The 23,265-nt window shown below is 45.4% G+C and overlaps 1 protein-coding gene across 2 annotated transcripts; it reads left to right on the top strand.

Moving 5' to 3' along the window:
• The first annotated feature begins 246 nt into the window (after positions 1-246).
• Positions 247-5,691, top strand: LOC124682693 (cysteine synthase-like). Of its 2 annotated transcripts, XM_047217332.1 has the most exons (10): positions 247-379; positions 485-594; positions 800-857; positions 3,544-3,807; positions 3,897-4,034; positions 4,147-4,198; positions 4,585-4,664; positions 4,918-4,977; positions 5,106-5,186; positions 5,457-5,691. In XM_047217332.1, exons 1-10 carry the CDS (start codon positions 335-337, stop codon positions 5,544-5,546), a joined length of 978 nt encoding a protein of 325 aa, XP_047073288.1. In that variant the 5' UTR covers positions 247-334; the 3' UTR covers positions 5,547-5,691. The 2 variants fall into 2 exon arrangements, with proteins under 2 accessions (XP_047073288.1, XP_047073289.1); XM_047217333.1 differs by lacking the exons at positions 247-379; positions 485-594; positions 800-857 and adding an exon at positions 1,128-1,228.
• Positions 5,692-23,265: the final 17,574 nt, after the last annotated feature.

Genomic DNA, 23,265 nt, shown 5'->3' with positions numbered 1-23,265 from the left:
ATTGCAGGGTGCGGCTGGCCAAGCCCATGCGCGGCTGCACCTGCCGCCCTCGCCGCCAACCGGCAGCACCGTTGCCGCGCCACCAACAAGAAAGCCGCCGGCCTTGCTGCACCGCCTTCCCGCGCCCTCTCGGGAGGAGGCCCGGGGTTAAGGGGAGGGCGAGCATTGACTTCCACAGCCACGACCAACCATCAAATGTATAAAATCTCCCCCTCTCTGCCCGCTCCCGCTCCCGCTCCCGTTCTAGCTGCCGCATCCACAAAGATCATTCCACTATCAAATCGGTGAGATAAATTTCCAGATTTGTTTTGTGAGATTGCGAAGATTGTTGACAATGGATGAGGCGTCATCGTCAGCGATCGCCAAGGATGTCACAGAGGTGAGCGCGGCTGTCTCATCCTCGCGATTCTCTCCTGGTTGTGCTTGACTTTAGAGGTGGCTCAGAAGAAAGCTAATCGTCTCTTTTTTCGTTTCCGATGAGCAGCTGATCGGGAACACGCCGCTGGTGTACCTCAACACGGTCACTCGTGGCTGCGTGGGGCGCGTCGCCGCCAAGCTCGAGTGCATGGAGCCCTGCTCCAGCGTCAAGGACAGGTGGGTGTTTCTTCCTGCTAGCTCTGCCTCTGGATAGTAGCATGTCAACGGATGTTTTGTGTATTAGTTTGGATCAATGTCTTACACTCTAGGATTTTGGTTTGTTTCCCTATCTCTGGTAGATATATTTAGGTGAGTTTTGGTAAGTCTACTCTTTTAATTTCTAGATTTGAGCTGAATATTTGTTGTTTTGTGCTTGTTGCAGGATTGGATACAGTATGATCACCGATGCAGAGGAGAAGGGGTTCATCACTCCGGGCACTGTGGGTGAAAAATCGACATCCATCTCCCCCGTTGTTATAAGCATGTTTTGTGATTATGCTAGTATTTCGGAATGTTGTAATCTGCACTTCCTGGACCCTACCTCGATTGGCTGGTCGGGATACGCGGTTGCCTCTTCCCTGTCCCATCCGCCGCTGTCGCCCATCACCAAGCCCGCACCGCCACCACGCTCTGCCGCATCCAGGCGCTTGTCGTCGCCCAGATAGCGGCGCAGGACCACTTCTCACCCCGTAGTACCACCGTCTGTGGTGTGGCAGAGGCAGCGCCGCGCTGGAGTCGACAGTAGCGCCTCCGCCGCTGCTGGCGCACCAGCATCCTCCCTTGTTCTCGGATTTCTCACACGGAGATGGAGGTAACCAAAGCATGAATTGGCCGCCGCTTACCCTCCGTCGTCCCCTCCAGAATCGCCGGAGTTCACCTGCCCGTCAGCGGCCACACCGCCGTCACTCTTGGCGCTCCCGTAGCTCGGCGGAGTGGACGCGCGTCTCATACAGGCCGAGGCGCAGACGACTCGCGCGGCGGCAAGGCGGCCAGACCAGGCAGAGGACGAAGCGGTTGCTGCTCGCCGCGAGCGTGGCCAGGCGGGGTGCCTTCCATCCGTCCGTGGCGAGGCGCCGGCGCGAGACAGGGGCCGAGGACGAGGTCCAGACGGAGGAGACCGCGTGGGGGTCGCCGGCTTGTTCCAAAAAAAGGCGGCGGCGCCAGAATTTGGTCGGGGTCGGGGTGGGGATCGAGCTGGAGCTCCCGCCGACGCCGGCAAGCGTTCCCTCCAAACGGCCTCTATCTCCCGCCGCTGGCACTGCCCAACCGCCTCCACCACCACATCTCGCTGCCGCAGCCATGGTTCGTGCAGCCGCCGCGAGACAGTCGCTGCAGCGTCCCCGTTCTTCACTAGCTCCCAGCCAGCCTCATTGCCGCCGGACGGGCTCTCGCGCCGCCGCTTGAAGGGCCCTCCGCCGCCCATCGTCCCCTTGTGAGCTAGTTATCTTCCTGCGGTTCCTGGACAGCACGACCACGACGGACGGGTGAGCACGTCGCCGACGCCGGCGTCCACTACGTGCCGCGGACCCAGCTGGGCCATGAGCTGGATCGCCCCGACTCTGTGGCGTCCAGCCTTAACCACGCAGCGTCCATGGGGCAGCCCTTCACCAACACCGGAGCGGTGGCCCGGATGTGCGACGACGGTAACGGGTCCGCACACCCAAAGGGGATGTTGGGCCCGCCCGTATTTTTTTCCTTTCTTGTTTTTTCTTTCTATTTCTTCTCTGTTATTTTCAAATTCGAATTTGGATAATTTCTGAATCTGAAAAATTTGCAAATTTGACTATTTCGAAATTTGAACAATTTTTTAATTACGTAATTTTCGAATTTGAAAATTTTTCAAGATTGATTTTTTTTAAAATTTTCATTTTCCTGAAATGTGAACAATTGAAAATCTGCATTTTTTTAAAAATGAATTTTTTCAATATTTTAAAAATCTGCACATTTTCTAAATTTTAATACATTTATAATTTTTAAATCCTAAAAGAAAAAGGAAACATAAACTGAAAAAAAGGAAAAAAGGAAATGGCCATCACCTAGTTGGTGTATAGGAACCGCCACCGCCACCAGCCGCGGCCCGCTGCCGGATGCTTGCTAGAGAAGTGCGCCCCACGGTCGCACTGCCGCGCCTAGCGTCCAGCGAGTGGACGACATCCCGAGTCCCTGCACCGCTCGCAAGTCGCGTGACAGGCCTGCCTCCGCGCGCTTTGTTCAAGAGTTCACGCCGCCGCCAACAAAGATCTCTCGCTCTATCCCACTGCCTCCCTCTCTTGGTTAGGCAAACATAAGGGCATGTACAACGCTGGCCTCTTCCTTTGACGCTTAGCAGCCAAAATATAAAGATTTACCGTGAAAGATAAACATAGGCGCCCGGGACTCCAATGCAAAGCGCTAACTGAGGAGCTATATACGATCCATTTTCTGCGCGTGCATAGCATAGCCATTCGCTGGTGGGAAAAATGGTTTTGCGAACGGAAAATAAGCCGGTGATGAAGGAATACCTCATCTAGCATAAAGAATTTGTATTCTCTTGGGTGTGATGTTTGACCATGCATATCATACTAATATAGTTGACATTGTCCATTCGTGTATGTGGCCATGATTTGTGCTATTGTTCATTTCCTTCCACGCCTAGTTATTCACACTAGCAGAATACCTGTGTTTCGTCACGGAACCACCAATAATAATATCGTGGAGCAACCTTGGGGGGGCGGTGAGGAGGCAGGGACACACAGTGTAGTCCGCCCTACTCAGCGGTCCACAATGAGGGTGGGGTGTGCGGGAGAGCCGGGTTAGTGGCGGAGGCAGTGCTCTACCTGAAGCTGGCCAGAGCCGGGTTAGTGGCGGAGGCAGTGCTCTACCTGAAGCTGGCCAGAAGCATGGCGATACGACACGGACGACTTCTTGGTTCCTTCAATTTGGTTTCGTTTATTTACTACCGTTAGATCGAGGCCGGTAGACGGTAATTAAAAATACAAACCACTGTAAAGCTTATATTTTATGTTTGCTACTTGGCAGTGAGCATTTTTCTACAAACTGCTAGTAAAGCTACAGTTAATTAGAAAAAAATAGACTGCTATGTTATGATTTGCTGATATTTTGCTTTCCTCATGAACGGTGAAACAGAGTGTGCTGATTGAACCAACCAGTGGCAACACAGGCATTGGACTAGCCTTCATGGCTGCCGCAAAGGGTTACAGACTTATACTTACGATGCCTGCCTCCATGAGTATGGAGAGGAGAATCATATTGAAGGCTTTCGGTGCGAAATTGGTCCTGACAGACCCACTCTTGGGAATGAAAGGATCTATCCAAAAGGCGGAACAGATCGCAGCAAAGACACCCAACTCATATATCCTTCAACAATTCGAGAATGCTGCCAACCCGAAGGTACAACATTATTTAACATTCATGTTTCAACTTTCAAGGTCATCTTTATGCCCGAGTTGCCAGCTATCTGATTTGCATGCTTCTTGCAGATTCACTATGAGACAACTGGGCCTGAAATCTGGAAAGGCACGGGAGGGAAGATTGATGGCCTTATATCTGGCATCGGGACAGGTGGCACCATTACTGGATCCGGACGATACCTCAAAGAGCAAAATCCTAATATCAAGGTAAGCACTACAAATTACAAAACTTTAGCAGGCAACTTTGACTAACCAACATTTCATCATTTCTTCCTGTACGAGAAATCGTTTCTGATTTTATTGTGTTTTCTTATGTAAGTTATATGGTGTGGAGCCGACAGAGAGTGCTATCTTAAATGGCGGAAAGCCTGGTAATGCTTGCTTTTGCATTTTATGCCTTTTTTTCTAAATACAGTCATCCATAAAATTCATGACATAGTTTTGTGCTAGTTTCAGAATAACCCACCACAAAAATAATAGGCAGCTGCACTTCAAAAATAAATCCACAATCAGTAGAAGCTTTAAAACTCATTAGGATTTTTCCCTTTTACATTCCCTTATTATATCTTGTCAATATATTTGAAATATACCTAAGAATTATTGGATGGTTAACCATTATAAATGCAACCTCATGATTAAGAAAAAGGATATCTGTTAGGAAGAAGGAGACTTGAGTACCAGTTTGCACCAAAAATAGTCTTCTTTGTTTCTTGAAACTCCCTGTTCTGGAGTCATGAGGTACAATTCTCGTACGCAGGGCCACACAAGATCCAAGGAATTGGAGCTGGTTTTATCCCTGGTGTCTTGGACCTTCACATCATTGATGAAACCGTAGTAGTGAGTTTCCTCTTCTATTAAGTTTTGTTGTCGAGAAGGCACTGTATGAGCAATGTTGCGCCACATTATGTTTTGCTTAGTTGCTACTTTTATTTTTCTCTTGTGGGACTAGAAGTTTTTATCAAAATATTTTAGGGTATTGACTTACTCTCGAAACAGAGACTAGAAGTCTGCCGGATATTACCTGTTTGTCCTTCCATACTTCTGCTTCTTTTACCTTATGTTACTGTTGGTCATTCAAATTGTTTGGCAGGTTTCAAGTGATGAATCTATTGAGATGGCCAAGTCCCTTGCTCTGAAAGAAGGATTGCTGGTGGGCTTTCGTTCTGACATTTCGTTTCTTTTATTAAGAAGCAGTGTATACACTTTGCTTTTATCGTCCGTATTGATCATGTAGAATCATGTATTTGCCTCGACCATTAACAATCTAAATGTTTGTAGGTTGGAATATCTTCCGGTGCGGCTGCCGCTGCGGCAATCAAGGTTGCTCAGAGGCCCGAGAATGCAGGAAAACTTTTTGTTGTAAGTGACGCGTTTCCTCCTGTGAGCTTCATCTAGGATATGCTGGCCATTTAAATCTATTTCAGCTCCATGGGTCTTTCCCCGGAAATTAATCTGATCTATTAAGAACTCACAAATGAATGGATATAATTAGCATGCCCTATAGAGAGACATATTTACTAACACTCATACTTGCAAACTAACGTACTCCGACAATTGAAGAAACTTTTACCAGCGCATTGTTTCCTGTAATTTCATCGATCCTGATGCTGACAATTTTACTCTATGTAGGTTATATTCCCAAGCTTCGGGGAGCGCTACCTTTCGTCAGTCCTCTTCAATTCCATCAGGAGGAAGGCCGAGAACATGGTGATCGAGTGATCCTCGGGTCCTAATGCGCGAAAACTGTGACGGTTTTTTTCAAGGACCGGTCTCTTTGTCCATAGGAGTGCACAGAAATAAAGCTTTGGTGTCATGTTTAATTCCACTTTGTGTAGCAAGCAATGGAGAATACTTCTTGTTGTTCTATTGGTGTTTAGCAGTTTGCATCATCTTTTTTTTCGAAATGGGGTAGCCATAGCCTGTGCATCAAAGCGATGCATATATCTTTTATTTAAACTTTATTCAATAGAACTGATAAGATTATACATCACAAAACCTAAAGACAACACTCAACACCTAGGAACCCGACAATGGGTGAAGTAACATGTCATCAGGCCTCTGCCGTAAAAACAGAAACAAACATCCCACCAACTAAATACCAGGGTTGCCCCTGAGTCACCCTATGGTGAAAACAGGAGCTCAACCGGTTTAGTACACCCTTGGCAAGCACCTTTGTCCTCGCTTCAGAAGCCGTCACCACCATCGAAATACTAGTTCATATTCAAGGTAGAGATCCGCATAGCCCTTGCTAGTCCTGATGTCGACGCCACCATGGAAGATTTGTCGTGCGTAGCACCTGCCAAGAGCAGGCATGGCTCAGCGTAACACATGCCAGCCAAGCATGACTTGACATCTCCTCCTCCAGCCTCTGTCCACCGGCGCTGCTCCACAAACAATGCTCCCAAGAGAGAAAATGACACCACAGTGCCGCCATCGTCCGGTCGGGGAGACCAGATCCTAGGTTTTCCCCGAGCAGCACGAGTAAGTAGACAGTCTTTGCTCAGCGACGACTTCATCAAGTTAACGGTCCAGAACACCGCCATCGCCCGCTTATCGGCTCGGTTTTCACCGGTAACTATGTCTTCCTGACTCGCAACCGAGACTAGATAACGGAACTCGCGATCCGACAACCCACCCTCAAGCCGACCACCTCCGACGGAGGAGATGGACGCCACCGCCATGCCCAGAGCAGCTGATCCGGACACGGGAGAAGCCCAGGAGAGATTCTACCTCCGATAGCGTGAAAAGAAGCCCGCCCAGGCCCAATCAGGCCACGATCTGGCCAACCTCCACGCCGCCACCGCCAACAGATCAACGCATCCTGGCCGCCGCCGCCACCCCGCATCACCGTCTCAAGGAAAGCCCGGCTGGACGTTGCCGTCGTGCCCTTCGGTCGAACAGACGAGGAAGGGCCGCCACTAGGGCTTCACCCGGCAGTGTCTCAGGCGGCGACGATGGGAGAGGAGAGTGCTGGGGAGGGGGACAAGGAGCCTTGGCGCAGAGGGCTGCCGCCGCGCTGGGGCTAGAGATTTTGGGGGCGAGAGGCCAGTTTGCATCATCTATCCCCTGTAAATTGAACTCCTTCCTTTATGGCCCATGTCAGCCAGTGTGAAATAAAGCATCATGGTGGCCTACATGCCTGAATCTTTATACTCGCAGTAAAATATTTAGTTCATTCGAGAATGTCAAAACAGCAGTGTTGTATTATTGATGCCCATGTTCTTGCCTGTCGATATAACAGCTAGATAGGGTTTGAGGCTATGTTCATGTTCTGGTCACTGTAGGAAATGTCACATCATGCATTGAACTGAATTCATGCGTATTAAAGAAAGAGAGTTAACCTTGACCAGCCTCTGTGCATTGGTTACCTAGGTTAGATGCAAGTAGAAAAAAAAATGATTCATCACCTGAGCGCATAAAAAACTTTGTGATGTTGCCATGGTTGGCAACTAGGGGCGCGTTTGGTAGTCTGGGCTCCCCTTGGCTCACATGGGTGACGCAAAAAACAGTCCGTTTGGTTGACTGGGCTCACCCACGTTGTTGCACAGGACGTTCTTAAAGCACTGTTGGGTCTAGCCTGGGAGGAACGTCCGAATTGGCTGTTTCCAGCGAACCACCCACATGTGGCGCTGAGGTGATGCAAAAAAGAATCTTTGGTTGCATGAGCGGGACGAGGAGGGAGATGGTGCGAGCTGCAGCGCACAGCGGCAAAAAGCAAAAAAGGGGGACAGGAAGGATTCCGTCACCTCCCCCTCCTCCACTCTCCCCCATATTCCGAGCTCCACTTCCCGTCAGCAAGCAGGTAAGGGGCGCACAGATCTCCAATCTGCAATGGCGGCGGCGGCGACTGCATCTAAGCTTCATCATCTTCCTCGTGCATCACTTCTTCATCTTATTTATGGAACATGACATTGCCAAAGCACTCAATATGAAATTAATATTATGTATTTTTGAACAACTTTCTGGTTTGAAAATCAACTTTCATAAGAGCGAGATTTTCTGTTTTGGTAGAGCAAAGGATATTGAACAACAATATATGCAAATTTTTGGTTGTGAGGCCGGAGCTTTACCTTTTAGATATCTTGGAATTCCCATCCATCACCGAATATTGAGAAATGCTGAATGGAATCCAGCTTGAAACCCGTTTTGCTTCTAAATTGGGATGTTGGCGTAGTAAAATGCTTTCTTATGGGGATAGGTTGGTCCTCATTAACTCGGTATTAACAAGTTTACCAATGTTCATGCTATCTTTCATGGAAATCCCAGTGGGGGTTAGGAAAAGATTAGATTTTTATAGATCTAATTTTTCTCGGCAATCCGACGAACAAAAGAAAAGGTACCGGCTCTCTAAATGGAACATGATTTGTAGGCCTAAAGATCAGGGGGGATTAGGGATTGAAGTTTTGGAACTAAAGAACAAATGCTTACTTAGTAAATGGTTATTCAAACTTCTCACTGAACAAGGAATGTGGCAAGAAATTCTGCATAACAAGTACCTACATTCTAAAACTCTAGCGCAAGTTCAGGTTAAACCTACGGACTCACCTTTTTGGAAAGGGCTCATGAAAGTCAAATCTGATTTTTTTAGTAGAGGGTTATTCAAAGTTGGTGATGGTGGTTCTGTCCGTTTTTGGGAAGATATCTGGTTAGGAGATGTACCTCTATCACAGCAATATCCATCTCTTTATAATATTGTTCACCATAGAGATGTTCTAGTGTCCACTGTTTTGTCTCATACTCCGTTGAATATTACATTCAGGAGAGGCTTAAATGATCAAAAATATAATGAATGGTTACATTTGTGTCAACGCCTCATTAATATCAATCTTACTGACGAACCTGATAAGTTTGTATGGAAGCTTACAGATTCGGGTTTGTTCACAGTTAAGTCTATGTATCTTGACTATATGAATGGTCATACAAGATTTCTGCGCAAATATTTATGGAAACTTAAAATACCTTTAAAGATTAAAATTTTTATGTGGTTTCTTAACAATAAGGTTTTACTTACTAAGGACAATTTGGCCAAACGTAAGTGGACAGGATCTCAAAAGTGTTGTTTCGTGATACAAATGAAACTGTGGATCATTTGTTCCTTACATGTCCTTTTGCTACTATTATTTGGAGGATGATTTTCTTTGCCTATAATATTCCGCCTCCCACGAGTGTTAACAATATGTTTGGGAACTGGTTGTATGGAGTTCCGAAAAAATATAAAAGTAGAATTAGGATTGGTATATCTGCTATATGCTGGACAATATGGAATACCAGAAATGATATAATTTTTAATAATCAAAAGGGTACTAACTTTTGCAGGTTATTCATCGAGCTGTGCATTGGATACAGCTATGGGCTTTCCTGTTACCGGAGGATCAGCGCAAGGATATGGATACCGGCTGCCACAAGCTGCTGGTGGTTACTCGAGATTTCTACTACCGGGCTATCGGGTGGCGACACAGTAATAGGATAGAGTATGGCTAGCCTATTTAGGTGTCTTTTGTTCCGATGGTTGATTCATGTTGCAACCATATCGGGTTTATGACTGTAATTCATGTGATTCTCATACTTGTACTTCAGACTTCGTGTTTTTTAATAAAAAGGCCGTGTGCATCAATTGATGCAGAGGCTGGAGCGATTGCTCCTTTATCTAAAAAAAAAAACCTCTGGCGATGACCGTAATGAATCCCTTACCCCGGTTGCTCTGTTATGGTTAGATCTTGGTTAGGACTTGTCAGATCTGCCTAGGGTTTGATCTTGTTGGTAGGTGTAGTCCTAAATAGGGAGATTTATCATGATCTTGCTAGGGTTTGTGTTGGCCACATTTTCCATTCCTTGGTTGTCCCAAATGGGCTAAGTTATCATGATCTTGCTAGGAGTGAGAACTGACAAAGGATTCAACGGAGTCCATTTGACTGTTGTGGCAGTGTAGATGTTAGCTTCACTCAGGTGTACAATCACCTGAGGAAGTGGTGGTAGAGGTGGCTCATCATTAGCAGACTCCGTGATCTAAGCGGAGCTTAGTGGTGCGACGAGAGCAAATGCATCATTCTTGAGGTTGGGGATTATCACAGGCACGTCGCCGGTGAGCACGCTTTTCCACCTCACTAACTCTTTTCATCAAAAACATGCACAACTAACATCATTGTCCCTTCATATTGTAGGATCACCCAAGGGACGCAAACTTCCTGAACTCGCCCATTGCAAACTACGAAGAGATGCATGATATCTTTCCCTTCGGCCTTGCCACCGGTAAGTTCGCCATGGGATCAAGTGAGCCCCTGGGCACGCCTCCGGTTGCGCCTTCAGCTGAGGATGCTGACACTCAGGAGTCTGACACAGTCATCCTTGATGGGCCACTTGATAACGATGTCGACGCGCCTGAAAAGGTGAACGTCGTCAAGAGAAAGAGAGGTGCCTTCGCTGACGATGAGATGGCGGCCTTCACCAAGACGACTGTTGCCGTGAAGGATGTCGCATAGTCCATCCGGGACAACAAGCCAACAGACATGCACCCTCGGCACTGCCAGACGGTCATGGACATGGTTGGCTTCACCGAAGAGGATCTCATGCCGGTGCTGAGCCACCTCGTCGACCACAAGGCCTAGAGTTCCAACTTTGTGGGCATGAACGACCCACGCCGCATATTTTGGCTGAGGAACTACATTGCCAAGTACAACTACAACATGTAGTGGTGCCCTTGAGGGCGTGGGTGATGGGATGCATGCAGGTGATGGAGTTGGCTTATGACTTGATGATGATGATGATTTACATTTTGGTTGTATCTAGAGATGAAAGACTCCTGATGGCCCCTTTTTGTAAGTATGATGAGGTGGTATATACTAACCCCTCATGTGATGGTGAACTTGCGGTGTTATGATGACTCCCACTTTTGTTGTGGTGGTAAGATGACAATATAGTAGTGTATGATGAACTTGTGATCCACTCTTGCAATGATCATGAATGCCCCTCTTAGTTTATCATTTGTTGTGAACATTTGTGTTGTTCTCTTATGACTTTGTTTGTAGTTGTGTCACTCTATTATGACTTAGTTCATGCTTGTGATCGATCAACAAACTTACTTGTTCTTGTTTTGTCGTGCTAGTGGTATGTGGTGTTCCGAGGAACGGTTCCAGCTACAACTCAAGGAGGATCTGTCAAAACCAAGTCACTACTCCAACAACAGCTACAGAGAGTATGAAACATTGGAGGAGGCACAGCAAGAGTACCAGCGCTTCTTGGATGATCAGTCAGTGCCGTTGGCATACTTACCGCCGGAGGTAGTGCCTGCTTTACAAGGAGCACAGGAGGTACGTGAGAGAAGGGTCAAAGATTTCATCATCGTCTTCCTAATCGTCATGATCGTGAGGATCTTGTTCTTCTGAATGGTGTGTGATCGGATGTATCATTCTATGGCATGGTATTCTCACAAAATTTGAACTATGGTAAGACTATGGAACTATGATCTGTGCAACCAAATAGCTGAATTGTGTTTCGGTGCGTCCAAATTGGACTGCAAGCAAGGCAACCAAACTACGGGCTCTGTCTTCCCTCTCTGGTGCAGAAAATGGCTTCGCGGGCAACCAAACAACAATTTGGGTGAAAAAATTATCAGTTGTTCTAGTATTCAGATTGCCATAAGGGTTATCTAGTTTCGAATTGGCAGATATGAGCTGCTATATTGCTACACTACTCCGCATGCAGTTTTCTTGTCCGCGGTTATATTTGTTGGCCTTGTTAGGATCTAGCTAGCGGCCGATCTTATGTCATTTTTTTTACTCGAGGATGTTGCATTTCTGGAAAGTGTACAATTGAATTGTTTTTTTTTGTATAAAAACAATTCTGCATTCACTAGTAGCAGTGTTTTTGAAATCCTAAAAAGAAGACAGAACAGATGCATCAGCTTGATTGATTATCTAATGTCTTATGGTCTGAAAGATATGCTTGGGCTGATCATGACATCTACTAGTGGAATTGAGATTTGTTGGATTTCTTCTTAGTTTAAGCACATGAAAGTGAAATGACTATCCAAACTTCCAAAGAGATGACATGAGCACTACTGGGCTGGATGCAAACACATTTTGTATACAGTGAAGACATGATACAGGACAGTATTAGAAGTTTCCGTACCTGAGGATTAATTTCCAAAACATTATGCCCGCTTTTCATGAAAACTGGCACGTTTGCAAGCACACTCTATAGATGGTCCACAATCTGTCACCAAATTGCAGGCTGGTTGATAGGGAAGGGCTGCTTGTTACTGTTTACTATGAAACGAAGAATTCAGAAACTCTGGTCCCTTTGTTCTTTGTGAGGATAGAGATATCTTAGGTACTTGCTATTCCGCAATTTAGCAGAAGCTTCATGGTGCACACATAGATTTGCTCCAGTTTTCTAGGTGTGTATGATGCATCGAATGCATTAGCCTGATCACAAGGGGAGCAAATTAAGATCCACCCATGGAGAATCCCTGCTCCAACTGACAAATATAAACGGTGTAAGCAGCAAATCTTATTCCTTAATTAAGTTCTCACTTACATCACTTACATCAATATAAGACTACATCAGGTAGAAGATTATTATGCTTATATATACTATGTGGAACTTATGAATAAACCAAAATTCTATACACTTACAGAGCAATGCCAATCAACATCAACTCATGGCAACTCTTTTCAGCTCGATCGGTATACTAGAGAAAGCAAGTAGTCTTTGTGTATTTCAGTATAACAGAGAGACACCAACACCTAATTCTTATGAAGTATTTGTTAATCAGAACAAGTCTATACTAACAACATAGAGATGTAAGCCAGCTGGAGTAGCACAATTCAAGGCCAACAGTTAAGACATACAGTAGAGGAGATGACCTGATTCCATAAGAATGGGCAATCAATAAGAGAGCACGCTAATTAGATGTCCTAGAACAGTGACATTATAACAAATACTAATTAGATGCCCTAGAATAGTGACATTATAACAAATACTGTGCAACAGGAGTGCAATAAAAAATGCTGATTCCATAAGAACTGGCAATACAATAACAGAGCATACTAATTGGCAATTTGTACTAGGTTTGTTTTGACCAAAATATAACAATTCTGGACGGATAAATTATCGAAATACAGGAATGCAATAATAGGACGGATGCGCCAAGAAAGGGGCCATACAGAGCTTCGCGCGTGGAGAGTTTAAAAGTTTGCCTCTCCCACGTGAGAAGTAGGAATTCTACTTCTCCCTTTTAGCCAGCTAATCACTATTGGATTGACCAAAACGAAGGGATCTTATTTATTTGAGGGTTCCACGAAACACATCAACAGATTATAGTATTTCTAACAAAATAAGTACTGATGGTAGAAAATACAGTCACTTGTTACAAAATTTTGTAGAAGCTGTCAAAAGGAGCTACTACTGGTAGAAATCCAAAGTCGGAGGCGGTTTGGCTCATAGGAGCATTTGCACTCATTATACAGAAAAAATTAAAAACAATTTTAATTTTTTTTTAAAATACTAGCATAGAATTCTTTTTTTTGAAGATGTACCATAATATATTATGCAAGCAAACCGCCTCATTAAAAACCTTCCAGTCCCCTTAGCTACCCTGGTAAGGAAAAGAGTGCGTAAGAAATTTGTTGCTCCATAGTTACAGAATGGTTACATCAACTGACGGTGCCCTAGTCAACTAAGGGTTCATCGACCCAACAGGATTACACTCTTCCCAAACTAAACTCGCTAATGAAACAGGAGTAGAACTTCGGAGGAGACCCGAGTCGCCCTTTTTACCTAGTTGCGCCAAACCATGTGCCACCTTATTGCACAAACGATCCACTTTAGCTACTCTGATATGTCTATAAATCTTGATCAGTTCCTTACATTCCAGGTAAACACACCAGCTCGGGGAATTATCTTTGTTTGCTTCCGACATCACATTCACTACACGCGCACAATCTGTCTCCACAGTCACCGCCGCACCCTGCAGGTTGATGGCATGCTTCAAACCTTCTAGGCAAGCCAAGACTTCAGCCTCCTCTGCGGATGTGCACCAAGGGATGAACTTCCACTCTGTCCCCATCACTCTCCCTTGATGATCACGTGATATGATGCCCAAACCTGCATGCTTTGTGGATATATCCCAGCCAGCATCCACATTAACTTTCAAGTTACCCTCTGCGAGAGCTGCCCAACTAGTTATTAGGCCCTTGGAACTCTTGCGACAAACAGGAAAGATCGGTAATTTCCCCTTAGGGTCAGGTGCAGACTTCAGTGTCGAGAAAGTTTCCAGATAATTACATAGATAAGGCACTGAAGGAGCTCCGTGCACCACATTATTGCGGTGATGCCACACCCTCCCAAGAAAATGATCCGTGCTCGATTAGCAGTGTCAACATTATCGAGTAAATTCAGGAACCATTCCTTACCTGTATCTAGAAAGGTACTCTCTTGTGGTAGAGCCCAGCTCCGCAGAGCTCGCGCCATGGTGAAGGTGACAAGTGCATGATGCACATCCTCCTGCATACATCCACAGATCGCGCACGTGGGATCCAAAGACCATATATGATACTACTTTGATGTTACTAACCACTATGAAAGTAGTAACATAGAGTAGTAACATGCACCACTATGACTAGTCTTAGGTAGTAACATAAAGTAGTAACATATGCAGGTTATTACGAGCAATTCTAATAGTATAGCCAATTGCTTGCTATAACAAGATGCCATATCATTTTTAGTTAACATATAGCTAACATGTACAATAGTTGACTATAAGAATGAAGTAATTTACTAACATATGACCCCCCTTTCATTCTCACAAAGTGCATAGGAGCACATGCAAGAGCTGATTATTGCATAGTAGCCCACCTCTGTTCTCTCTCCTCGTCTCTCTGCTCCAACTCATCTAAAATATATTATTTAATATCTGTTGCGGTCAGAAACCCACCGGCGAGCAGCGACGGGCAACACGGTAGAGCCGGGAGGCTTCCAGAGCTACGGCTGGCCCTGTTCCCTCCGAGCGACGGCCCGCAAAGACTCGGCACGCACGTCCGATGCTTATGCAAGGGCGTGCCACCTGACCTATACCTGGTCAGGAAGGTGTTGGATGTGCCTCGCTTAGTTTCCTGCATGGCATACACGTAAATATTAAATACGAGCCTCGATCGGCTCTCGGGTTATCTCGTGAATCGGCTCAAGGAGCCGATCCACCCATGATGCGTACGAGGTGTACGATCGGATGGTGGTCCTGCTTGATCAAAATAAAGCTAAAACGACCTACTACGATTTAGGGTTTTCACCGCATAATCGGAACATCCTACTCGTGATTGAGCCTGGCGGCCACGCACGGTGATCGTAAACCGACCCTAGACAAGGCCTAAAAACCAACACGAAGTTGATCCTCGGAACATCCTGTCTAGGGCTAGCAAACTGTGGTGACCCTGCATACCACTGCATGTTGTAGTATGCCAGTCGTTGATATAACATTCACGAAGTACCATTCCGCAAATATTACATCCCTCAGAGTAGTACAACGGAACATAGCAGGGTCCATAACTCATTCATTGATTATTACAATTATCATACACATGTCATCTTGGAGCTCCTCTTGGGTCCTAAGAGGAATAATCCTGGGTTCGAGGCGATCCCAACTTAATTTACAATACAGGAGTCTCATTAAACTAAACATTTATTTCATCGAGCAGCTAAATACTAGAGTTCGGGCTGCTCGGTTACTACTACTATCGGATATCTCTAAGCTTGTTCTCCTCCGGAAGCCTCCCCGGATCCGTAGACTATGAGATAGTCTACGCCTTCAACACCTCCTGAGAGGTCAGGTTCATCATAGCCGATGATCTCGGCTCCTTCATTGTTGTCGTAGTCCTCCTCCGGACGATTCGGACAATCTAAGCATGGGATTTAAGAGTGGTATGAGTACGAGCGTACTCAACAAGTTCATTATAGATAAGAGGTGTTTAATGCACTAGCTACGATATTAGACCAGAAAGTCTAATACCAATGCAAGTTTTGATAAACATTTCTTCAAGAGATTGCTTTTATTTCAAAGAGCTATGTCCGTCAGCCTTCACCGGTTTACTAGAACTTCATGGAGCTCCTTTCCGGCCGCGTTCGCAGTTCCTCATCCCGGAACAGGGAGTGACAGGTCACAGTTCTTTACACTCTGCAGAGGTGTGTTGCTTTACCCATAAGAGATCTTAACCTTGGTGCCAACCGGGCAGCTTTCCCGTCCACACTTCCTTTGGTGTGAGGCCCGGTATAAGGTCTAGCCAATCATGTTCCTCCGCTACCTCGAACACCCACCCTTTGTTGCATGCCCCGACCCTGGGTCCACGCCGGTCCCATTATTCCCGTAATTTCAGGGTGGACCCCGACCACGACGACGATGCTGGGCTCTACCATACACTCCTACGCCGGTAGCTGCAACCCATCATAGACCGCATTACCGTGGGGAATTAGAATGGGATCCCCACCCTCCGGTTGTTCCGCAAGACACAACTCGCTACGGCAAGCAATGCTTTACCGTGGGGAATTAGAATGGGATCCCCACCCTCCGGTTGTTCCGCCGGACACAAGCTCGCTACGGTAAGCGCATCCGTTGATGAACGAGAGGTGGAAACACTTTTGACTACTCCGTCCCACTCCGGATCTTATGGTTAACACGGGTATTACGGCACAAGAATCACTGGCGACATTTGTTGTTTAATCCTAGATGGATAATAACCTTTGCAATGGAACCTCCACCATATCAACACAATCCATGGTTCCATTGTCCACCACATAGTCATATTCATAGTTATGAAAGTAGTGGTTTTGGTTTTTATGCAATAGTGATAACCATAATACTTTGCAAGTAATTTGATAGAAATACTCAAATGACATGAGCAAGTGATGAACTTGCCTGAACACTGCAAAGTTTTGCAGTTGGAAGGTGTGGACTGACCCTTGTCCTCTCGTTTCTGAAAAATAGCATCATTGTCCGATAAGGGCAATGGTTAAAGAAGCAATTATGCATGATTCCATTTTTAGGGTTTGTTCCCCCTTCCGATGTCGTTATTATTTCATGTAAGAGGTTAATACTAAGAATAATTTGGGAATCCTTGATTTAAAGTAAAATACAACCTTGAAGTGTTGTCAAGGTGTTTTTAAAGTCCAAATGCATTAATGGACTTATTTTCATTATTGAAAATAGCATGTGTGATTTAAATCATTATTTAAATCATCAATTTAAGACTTATTCTTATTTGTCTTCAAAAATTCTCTTTGATATTTTATTTAAATAGAGGATTTTATGCTGATTAATTTTCATATTTTTACTTACTAACACAAAACCCGTGCTTTGCTACGGCAACACAATTTGCTAAAATTAAATTTAGTTATTTATAATAATTATGAGCCCCATTTAATAATACTCAGTTGGTTTCAAAAATCGATGGGTTCTCTCTTGGAAATCACCGTTCACCGCTCTGGCTCTGGACATGGGGAAAATAATCTCCACTTCAAACATTATGATACTTCCTAATAAGCAATGACATAAAAATAATATAATCTATGAAATATCTCTTGTGTCTTCTTCCTCGTTTGTCTCTCTCTCTAGCAACCACTATGCACACCTCATATTTGCTTTCTTTGCGCCGTGTATTTCTCCTATTCAAATATGGTTTTCCTAGTTGAATACCGTGCCTTGCTATAATATATTTTTTTGTCATCACATATGTCTGAGAAATAAATATTCTTCATATATAAATCATAAATCCATTTATTAATAATTAATCAAATATGTAGATGTCAAATGTTGCATAACAACAACACTCAACTTTGAAGAAAATGAGCTGAAAACGAATCTTGTCTATTAACAATTAAGGCCAAATTTGGTGCAATGGATTAAACTTTCAGAAAACAAACTAAAGAAAATGGTATAAACAAACAACTTCGTATATGATAATGGGATAGCAGTGCTTCCATTTTTTTTTGTTAAGAATATATTTTCTCACATTCAACACATATGGTACTATATGGCAATGCAATAAATTCACTTGCAAAATGAATGTGTGGGCTACTACGTTCACCTTGTAGGATCAAAAAGGAAATTCTTTGCTAGCTGCTCAACTTCCTTTGGACAATTAGCAGTCCAATAAAGTGCCATTATTTTTCTTTGTGTGGAATCTTCGGTCTTCAAGTACACTATTACTCGTGTCAGTTGTCACCATCTTCGCTGATACATTTGGACATCCTCTATGAACATTTCAACTTGATCCAAAAGTGTTTTCACCTGACAATGAATGCCATCTAGACATTTTCATCTTGTTGTTAAATGGCTGCAGCAATCTTGAGAGATTTTTGACACTGATTGTGATTAGCTATTAAAGCCTTCAGGTCAACATTCACTACTGCACCTAGAGCCGAACAAATTTATCCAATCTGTAGAAGCTTTTCATTGAATCTGACACTTCATACATACAACATTCCTACAGTACGTTGCTTTCATCTGGTAATCGATTCAGAATCCCGACCATAGTAGTTGCTTCAGTTCCCCTAGGAAGCTGGACACCACACAGTTGCATGCTGCAGCAGAAGCCTACCGTACTACACCAGGAAGCTCCGGCAGTATGGCTCCAGATGATAGGCTATCAAGGCGCAGTTACAAAGGCGACGACACATCTGCTGCGTGGAGGATTCCCGGGATTTTTTTTTTCCAGCTGATTGAAGGGTGCGCGGGCGGGATCTGGGGCGCCACGGGAGCAAATGCATCCCTTGATGCACTGGAGAATTTGGGGGCGGGCAGTGGCCGGGAGTGCCTTGGATTCGGAAGGGCCTGTCTTGGATTCGGAAGGGGCTGTCCTGGGGGCGCTGCTGTGGGAAGTGCCACCGGAGCAGAGTAGCGGCAGTGGCGGCGTGCGATGTAACGGCTGTGGACATGGCATGGGACGACGTCTGGCGGCGGCTTGGCCTCCTGGAAGACTTAGCAAAGCAGAGAGGATGGCTGGTGGCCTTCGAGGGAGTTACGACTGCGGGATCCACGGGAGATCAGCGCGGCGGCGCACAACAGGCGGGCCAATTTTGGAGGCTGGAGCCTTCAGCGATTAACAATCTGTGTCGATCCTGGTCTACCCGTTCGAGGCAGAGACTGGTCGCATCGAAAACTTTTTTTTAGCATAGCATCGAAAACTTATTAGTACAGATGTTGGACGCCTGGGCTGTTTCTATTGGGCCTACGAGAAGTTTGTGACTTGGACGCCTGGGCTGTTTCTATTGGGCCTACGAAAAAATTGTTTGGCCTGTTTGTGACACCAGGCAGTCACCTATTGCAATTTAATAGTAAAGATTTTTTTAGAGCTGTATTTTATTTTCTAAAATTCTTGAAAATTCTCATTTAAATGGGTATTTTGGAAATGTCCAAAATATCCCTCGGGCCCACCTGTCAGGCGGCCGATCTGGTTAGGTTGGACCAGCCCACTGGGCTCGGTCCAACCGACCCAGTCGCGTCGTCTTCCTCCCTCACTCTCTAACCCTAATCCTCTTCGGCTCCCGCGACCAAAATCGCCTCCGCCGTCACCGCTTTATTTCCGCCGCCTCCGGCCGTTGCCGGCGATGAGGTGCGGCGGATCTGGACCGCCACACGACGGCGCACCAGATCCTCCGGCTCGATCTGTTCATCGTCTCCTTCGCCGTTCGCCCCCGTCGCGTTCTCCCGCACGGCCAGGAGGTTGCGCGGTGATGTGCTGCTCTCCGGCGACACTGGTGCCGTGACGCCGCGGTGCCGGTGATGGGGTGCTCGTGCTCGGCGTCGCCAGGCCAGGCGCGGCTTGGCGCCGCCGTGGGTGGCCCGTGCCGCCGTGCCGCCATGGCACGCCGGTGCTCGCTCCGTGTACACGCCTCCAATACTCTCTTCCTTCCTCCTTCTCTCGTGCTCGCTCTAGGGTTTGCCCCGCCTCTCCCATGGAGATGTCGTGTCGTGCCGCCGCTTGCGCTTGCCGTGCATGCGTGTGTGCCGCTCGTTGTACTTCGGTTAACTCGCCGCCGTTGCTCTTCTGCTATGCTACCGTGCCTATGTGGCTCGTGCTTCGCTGTTCTTTCTCCATTATTAGTCGTTGCAACTCATGAGCTCTTGCTCATGATCATGCTTCGTGGTGCTCGTGTAATTTAGTGGCTCCCGCCGTTGCTTGGTGTACTATGCCTCTCCCGTACATGCCATTGCTTGCCCCTGACTTGATCATGTTGTGATGATCCTTGCCTTTGGCAAGTGCCAGTGCTCCTGATGAGATTTTATCTGTGCTTTAATTCATGGACATGCTCATTTGAGCCTAGTTGTTAATTTAACTGCCCCTTTCTTTGATGAAGTGCTTCTGGATACAATTGTGCTGCTCTGATGCCCTTATCCGTGATGCAATTGTTCAGCTTATATGATTCATTTAATTATCTCGTCCATGTGTTAATGCTTAGAATGAGTTCTAGCATGCGGTAGCATGCTCTAGCAAGCTTCGTTGTTCATATGATCACCGCTTGCTTGTAAAAGCTGCTGTGTTATAACTGTGCCTCCCTTCTGCTCATCTTTGTGTCTGTGTGACACCAAAATCTGTACTGATGCATGCTTTTGCTTGCTCAAGCAAGTTCTCGATGCTTGCAATGATCCATTGGATCAGCTGCAAGGCTCGGTGCTTTGGTTACTTATATGATTCACTTATATGTATTACTCGGATTTACTAAAATGGATAAGTGATGTGAACCGCTTGCGTAATGATCATTTCATTGAGTTTGGCAGGGCTAGATGGATGCCACCACTTGGTTGGGTACCCTAGCCCTCCTTTTGAACCCATCTCGGGTGATGATAACCGTGCATGGCTTATTAGTTTGGGCTGGTTCAGTGGTTGAGGTAACCTTGACAAGCAATTCATTGTCTGTTTAGGTAGCTCCCACCCTTGTTGGCTTGCTATGGCTTAGTGAATGCATCACTCGGGTAATTCCTTGTTGGATTTCCAGGTGATCTTTGATGTTGACAAACAAGAATAGACACTTTATAGTCTATCTCGTTCGATGGTGTAGTGGCTATAGGTGCTGAGTGAAACTGATTAGCTAGATAGGATCATCCCTTGTTGGATTTCTTTGATTATGTCACTGGTTTGGCATAGCCAATGTTCCCGTGGTGCTTTCCTATTTGTTTATCTCTTGTTCACTTGCACCAATTTGGCCGGTAGCCATATGATGACTCACATATAGGGTTTCTACCCTTGTGGTGTGTTTGAGATCATGCTCGTGCACTTTATGAGCAAAACCATCTGGTTTGCTCATGATGAAGTGTATACCTCACTCCAGACTCCTAGATTAAAGTGTTGTTGTAGAGGATTTGCTTCCGGTGGTTTGCTTGACTTGCCCTCGCTCCTCCTTGTGACTTGTGATTCTTGGTCCGATTCGGTGGTGAGGTTGGACGGGTTGAACAAGACTGGCTGTTCCTCTTGTTCTAGTCTGTTCTTGGTGTTCTTGGTGACTTACCCTGTTGCTGTCGTTGGATGAAGCAAATGGCTAGGGTTTGGCTCTGAAAAGTTTAAATATGTGCTCTCTTGCTCTCCCTGGTCGACAGCTTGGCCTGGTCATCTTGGTGACTCTCCCCTGGTCGTGTATGTGCTCGGTGGACATGCACACCGCCTTGTGAGCTGCCTGTGTGGTTCCCGGTTGGAACTTGGTCCATTTGGTGGATCAGCTCGGCTGATCTTGATAATATCCTCTCAACTTCTCATTTTATTGCTAACCTGCCAAGTGGCAATGCCACTTGGCATAACACTTGTCTTTGGTCTTTGTTTGTGTGATTTCAGGGAGCAATGTGATAATCTGGATGAAGATCAAGATCCTCTTGGCAAGATCTCCATGATGATCATCTTGTATAGTTTAGGATAGATCATTCACTTGTAATTTTCTTTTTATTTTCTTTTATTTCTTCAATTTCTCCAATTCTTGTAATGTGTTGTAATATTTCATTTATTTCCATTATGAATAATGTAATGACAATGTAAATTGTGTGATGATCAATAAAGCTCAAAGTTTTCTCTAATGAGCTTTACTTTACCTTAATTGCTTATATTGTTTATAATTTACATTTTACTTAATGAATTTCCTCACAATTCAATATTTAGGGTAATTATTTAATATTTGAATTTGAAATTCAAATTCATCATTGGTTTGAATTCAACCATGTCATTTTATTTAGAATTCAATCATGCAACTTAAGTTATGATGCAAACTCTCCCCTCTCTTCTCAAAACCCTAGTTTAGTTAGATAAGAGCAAGTTTGTCGCACTCTCGAAACCCTAACCCTGTAAGGTGTCGAGAGAGAAACTTGTTCCTTCTCGATGCAGTTTTTGTTTAAAAGCGCGAAATTTCCCCAGAATTTACTATGCAATGCACATCCCTTTCTAAAATCTACCCCTCGATCGTCTCTAAACCTGAGACATTACACAAACTACACCCTACGCGCCACTGAATCCTTCAACCCGTTTGTAAGGCCTAACCATGCAGATATTAAACTAATCCTTGAAGAACAAGGAGCAATCATAACGGATCGGATCTACTAAACAATGATCAAGCGGGGTGCCGCCCTTACACCTGTGTAAGGACGGCTAGATGTCTAAGGGTTGCACGACGACAAGCATATGATACGATGAACAATGCTAACCCTAACACATCTATGATAACTACGTTGCTCGCCATCAAAAAGGCTTCAGATACGAGCAACGCATGAACAACGAATAAACGTGTACTGCCTAGATCGCAAGATGCGATCTAGGCAGCATGATGCTTACCCGGAAGAAACCCTCGAGACAAGGGAGTTGGCGATGCGCCTAGATTGGTTTGTGGTGAACGTGATTGTTATTTATTTCATAAACCCTAGATACATATTTATAGTCCGTAGACTTTCTATCGTGGGAATAATCCCAACCGGGCACGAGCCCAAACTCTATCTAACCGACACGTATCCTACTATGTTACAGATACACGGGCAAACTAGCCCAAACTTTGTATACAAGGCCGATTCATGTATTTCTTCCATATATATTCTTCAAGCCCATCTGTAATCGTGGCCCACCTCTGATCCGGTCAAATTCTGGTGATAACACATGTCCCCCTGGTTTTGGAAATAACAATTCCAAAATCACTCTGCTTTTCTTCGTCGGGTCATGTCGTGGCAGAGCAGAACCGTCGCAGTATCCTTCGTCATGATACCTCGCCTTCTCGGCTTCTCTGCGTGAATTGGAAGATTCGACATCATGTCCTCGAGAACTTCCATGGCATTAAATCTCCACTACACCCCTTTTATTTAACCGCATCGAGTAATTTGCTTCTTCATCCTCTCCCTCAGTATCAGACACCGAAAAGCCCTCCCCCACCATGGACTCATCCTCCTCCTCTGCCGCATCGGCTATTTCCTTCCAATCCTCTTCCT

This window comes from Lolium rigidum, chromosome 1 (genome assembly GCF_022539505.1).
Source record: "Lolium rigidum isolate FL_2022 chromosome 1, APGP_CSIRO_Lrig_0.1, whole genome shotgun sequence".
NCBI classification, from domain to species: Eukaryota; Viridiplantae; Streptophyta; class Magnoliopsida; order Poales; family Poaceae; genus Lolium; species Lolium rigidum.
This window is presented reverse-complemented; position numbering and strand designations above follow the sequence as displayed.

Coding starts and splice junctions, on each gene's coding strand:
- LOC124682693 (XM_047217332.1), top strand. CDS start 335: ATGGATGAGGCGTCATCGTCAGCGATCGCCAAGGATGTCACAGAG. Junction 595..799: donor TGCTCCAGCGTCAAGGACAG/GTGGGTGTTTCT, acceptor TGCTTGTTGCAG/GATTGGATACAGTATGATCA. Junction 3,808..3,896: donor AGAATGCTGCCAACCCGAAG/GTACAACATTAT, acceptor TGCTTCTTGCAG/ATTCACTATGAGACAACTGG.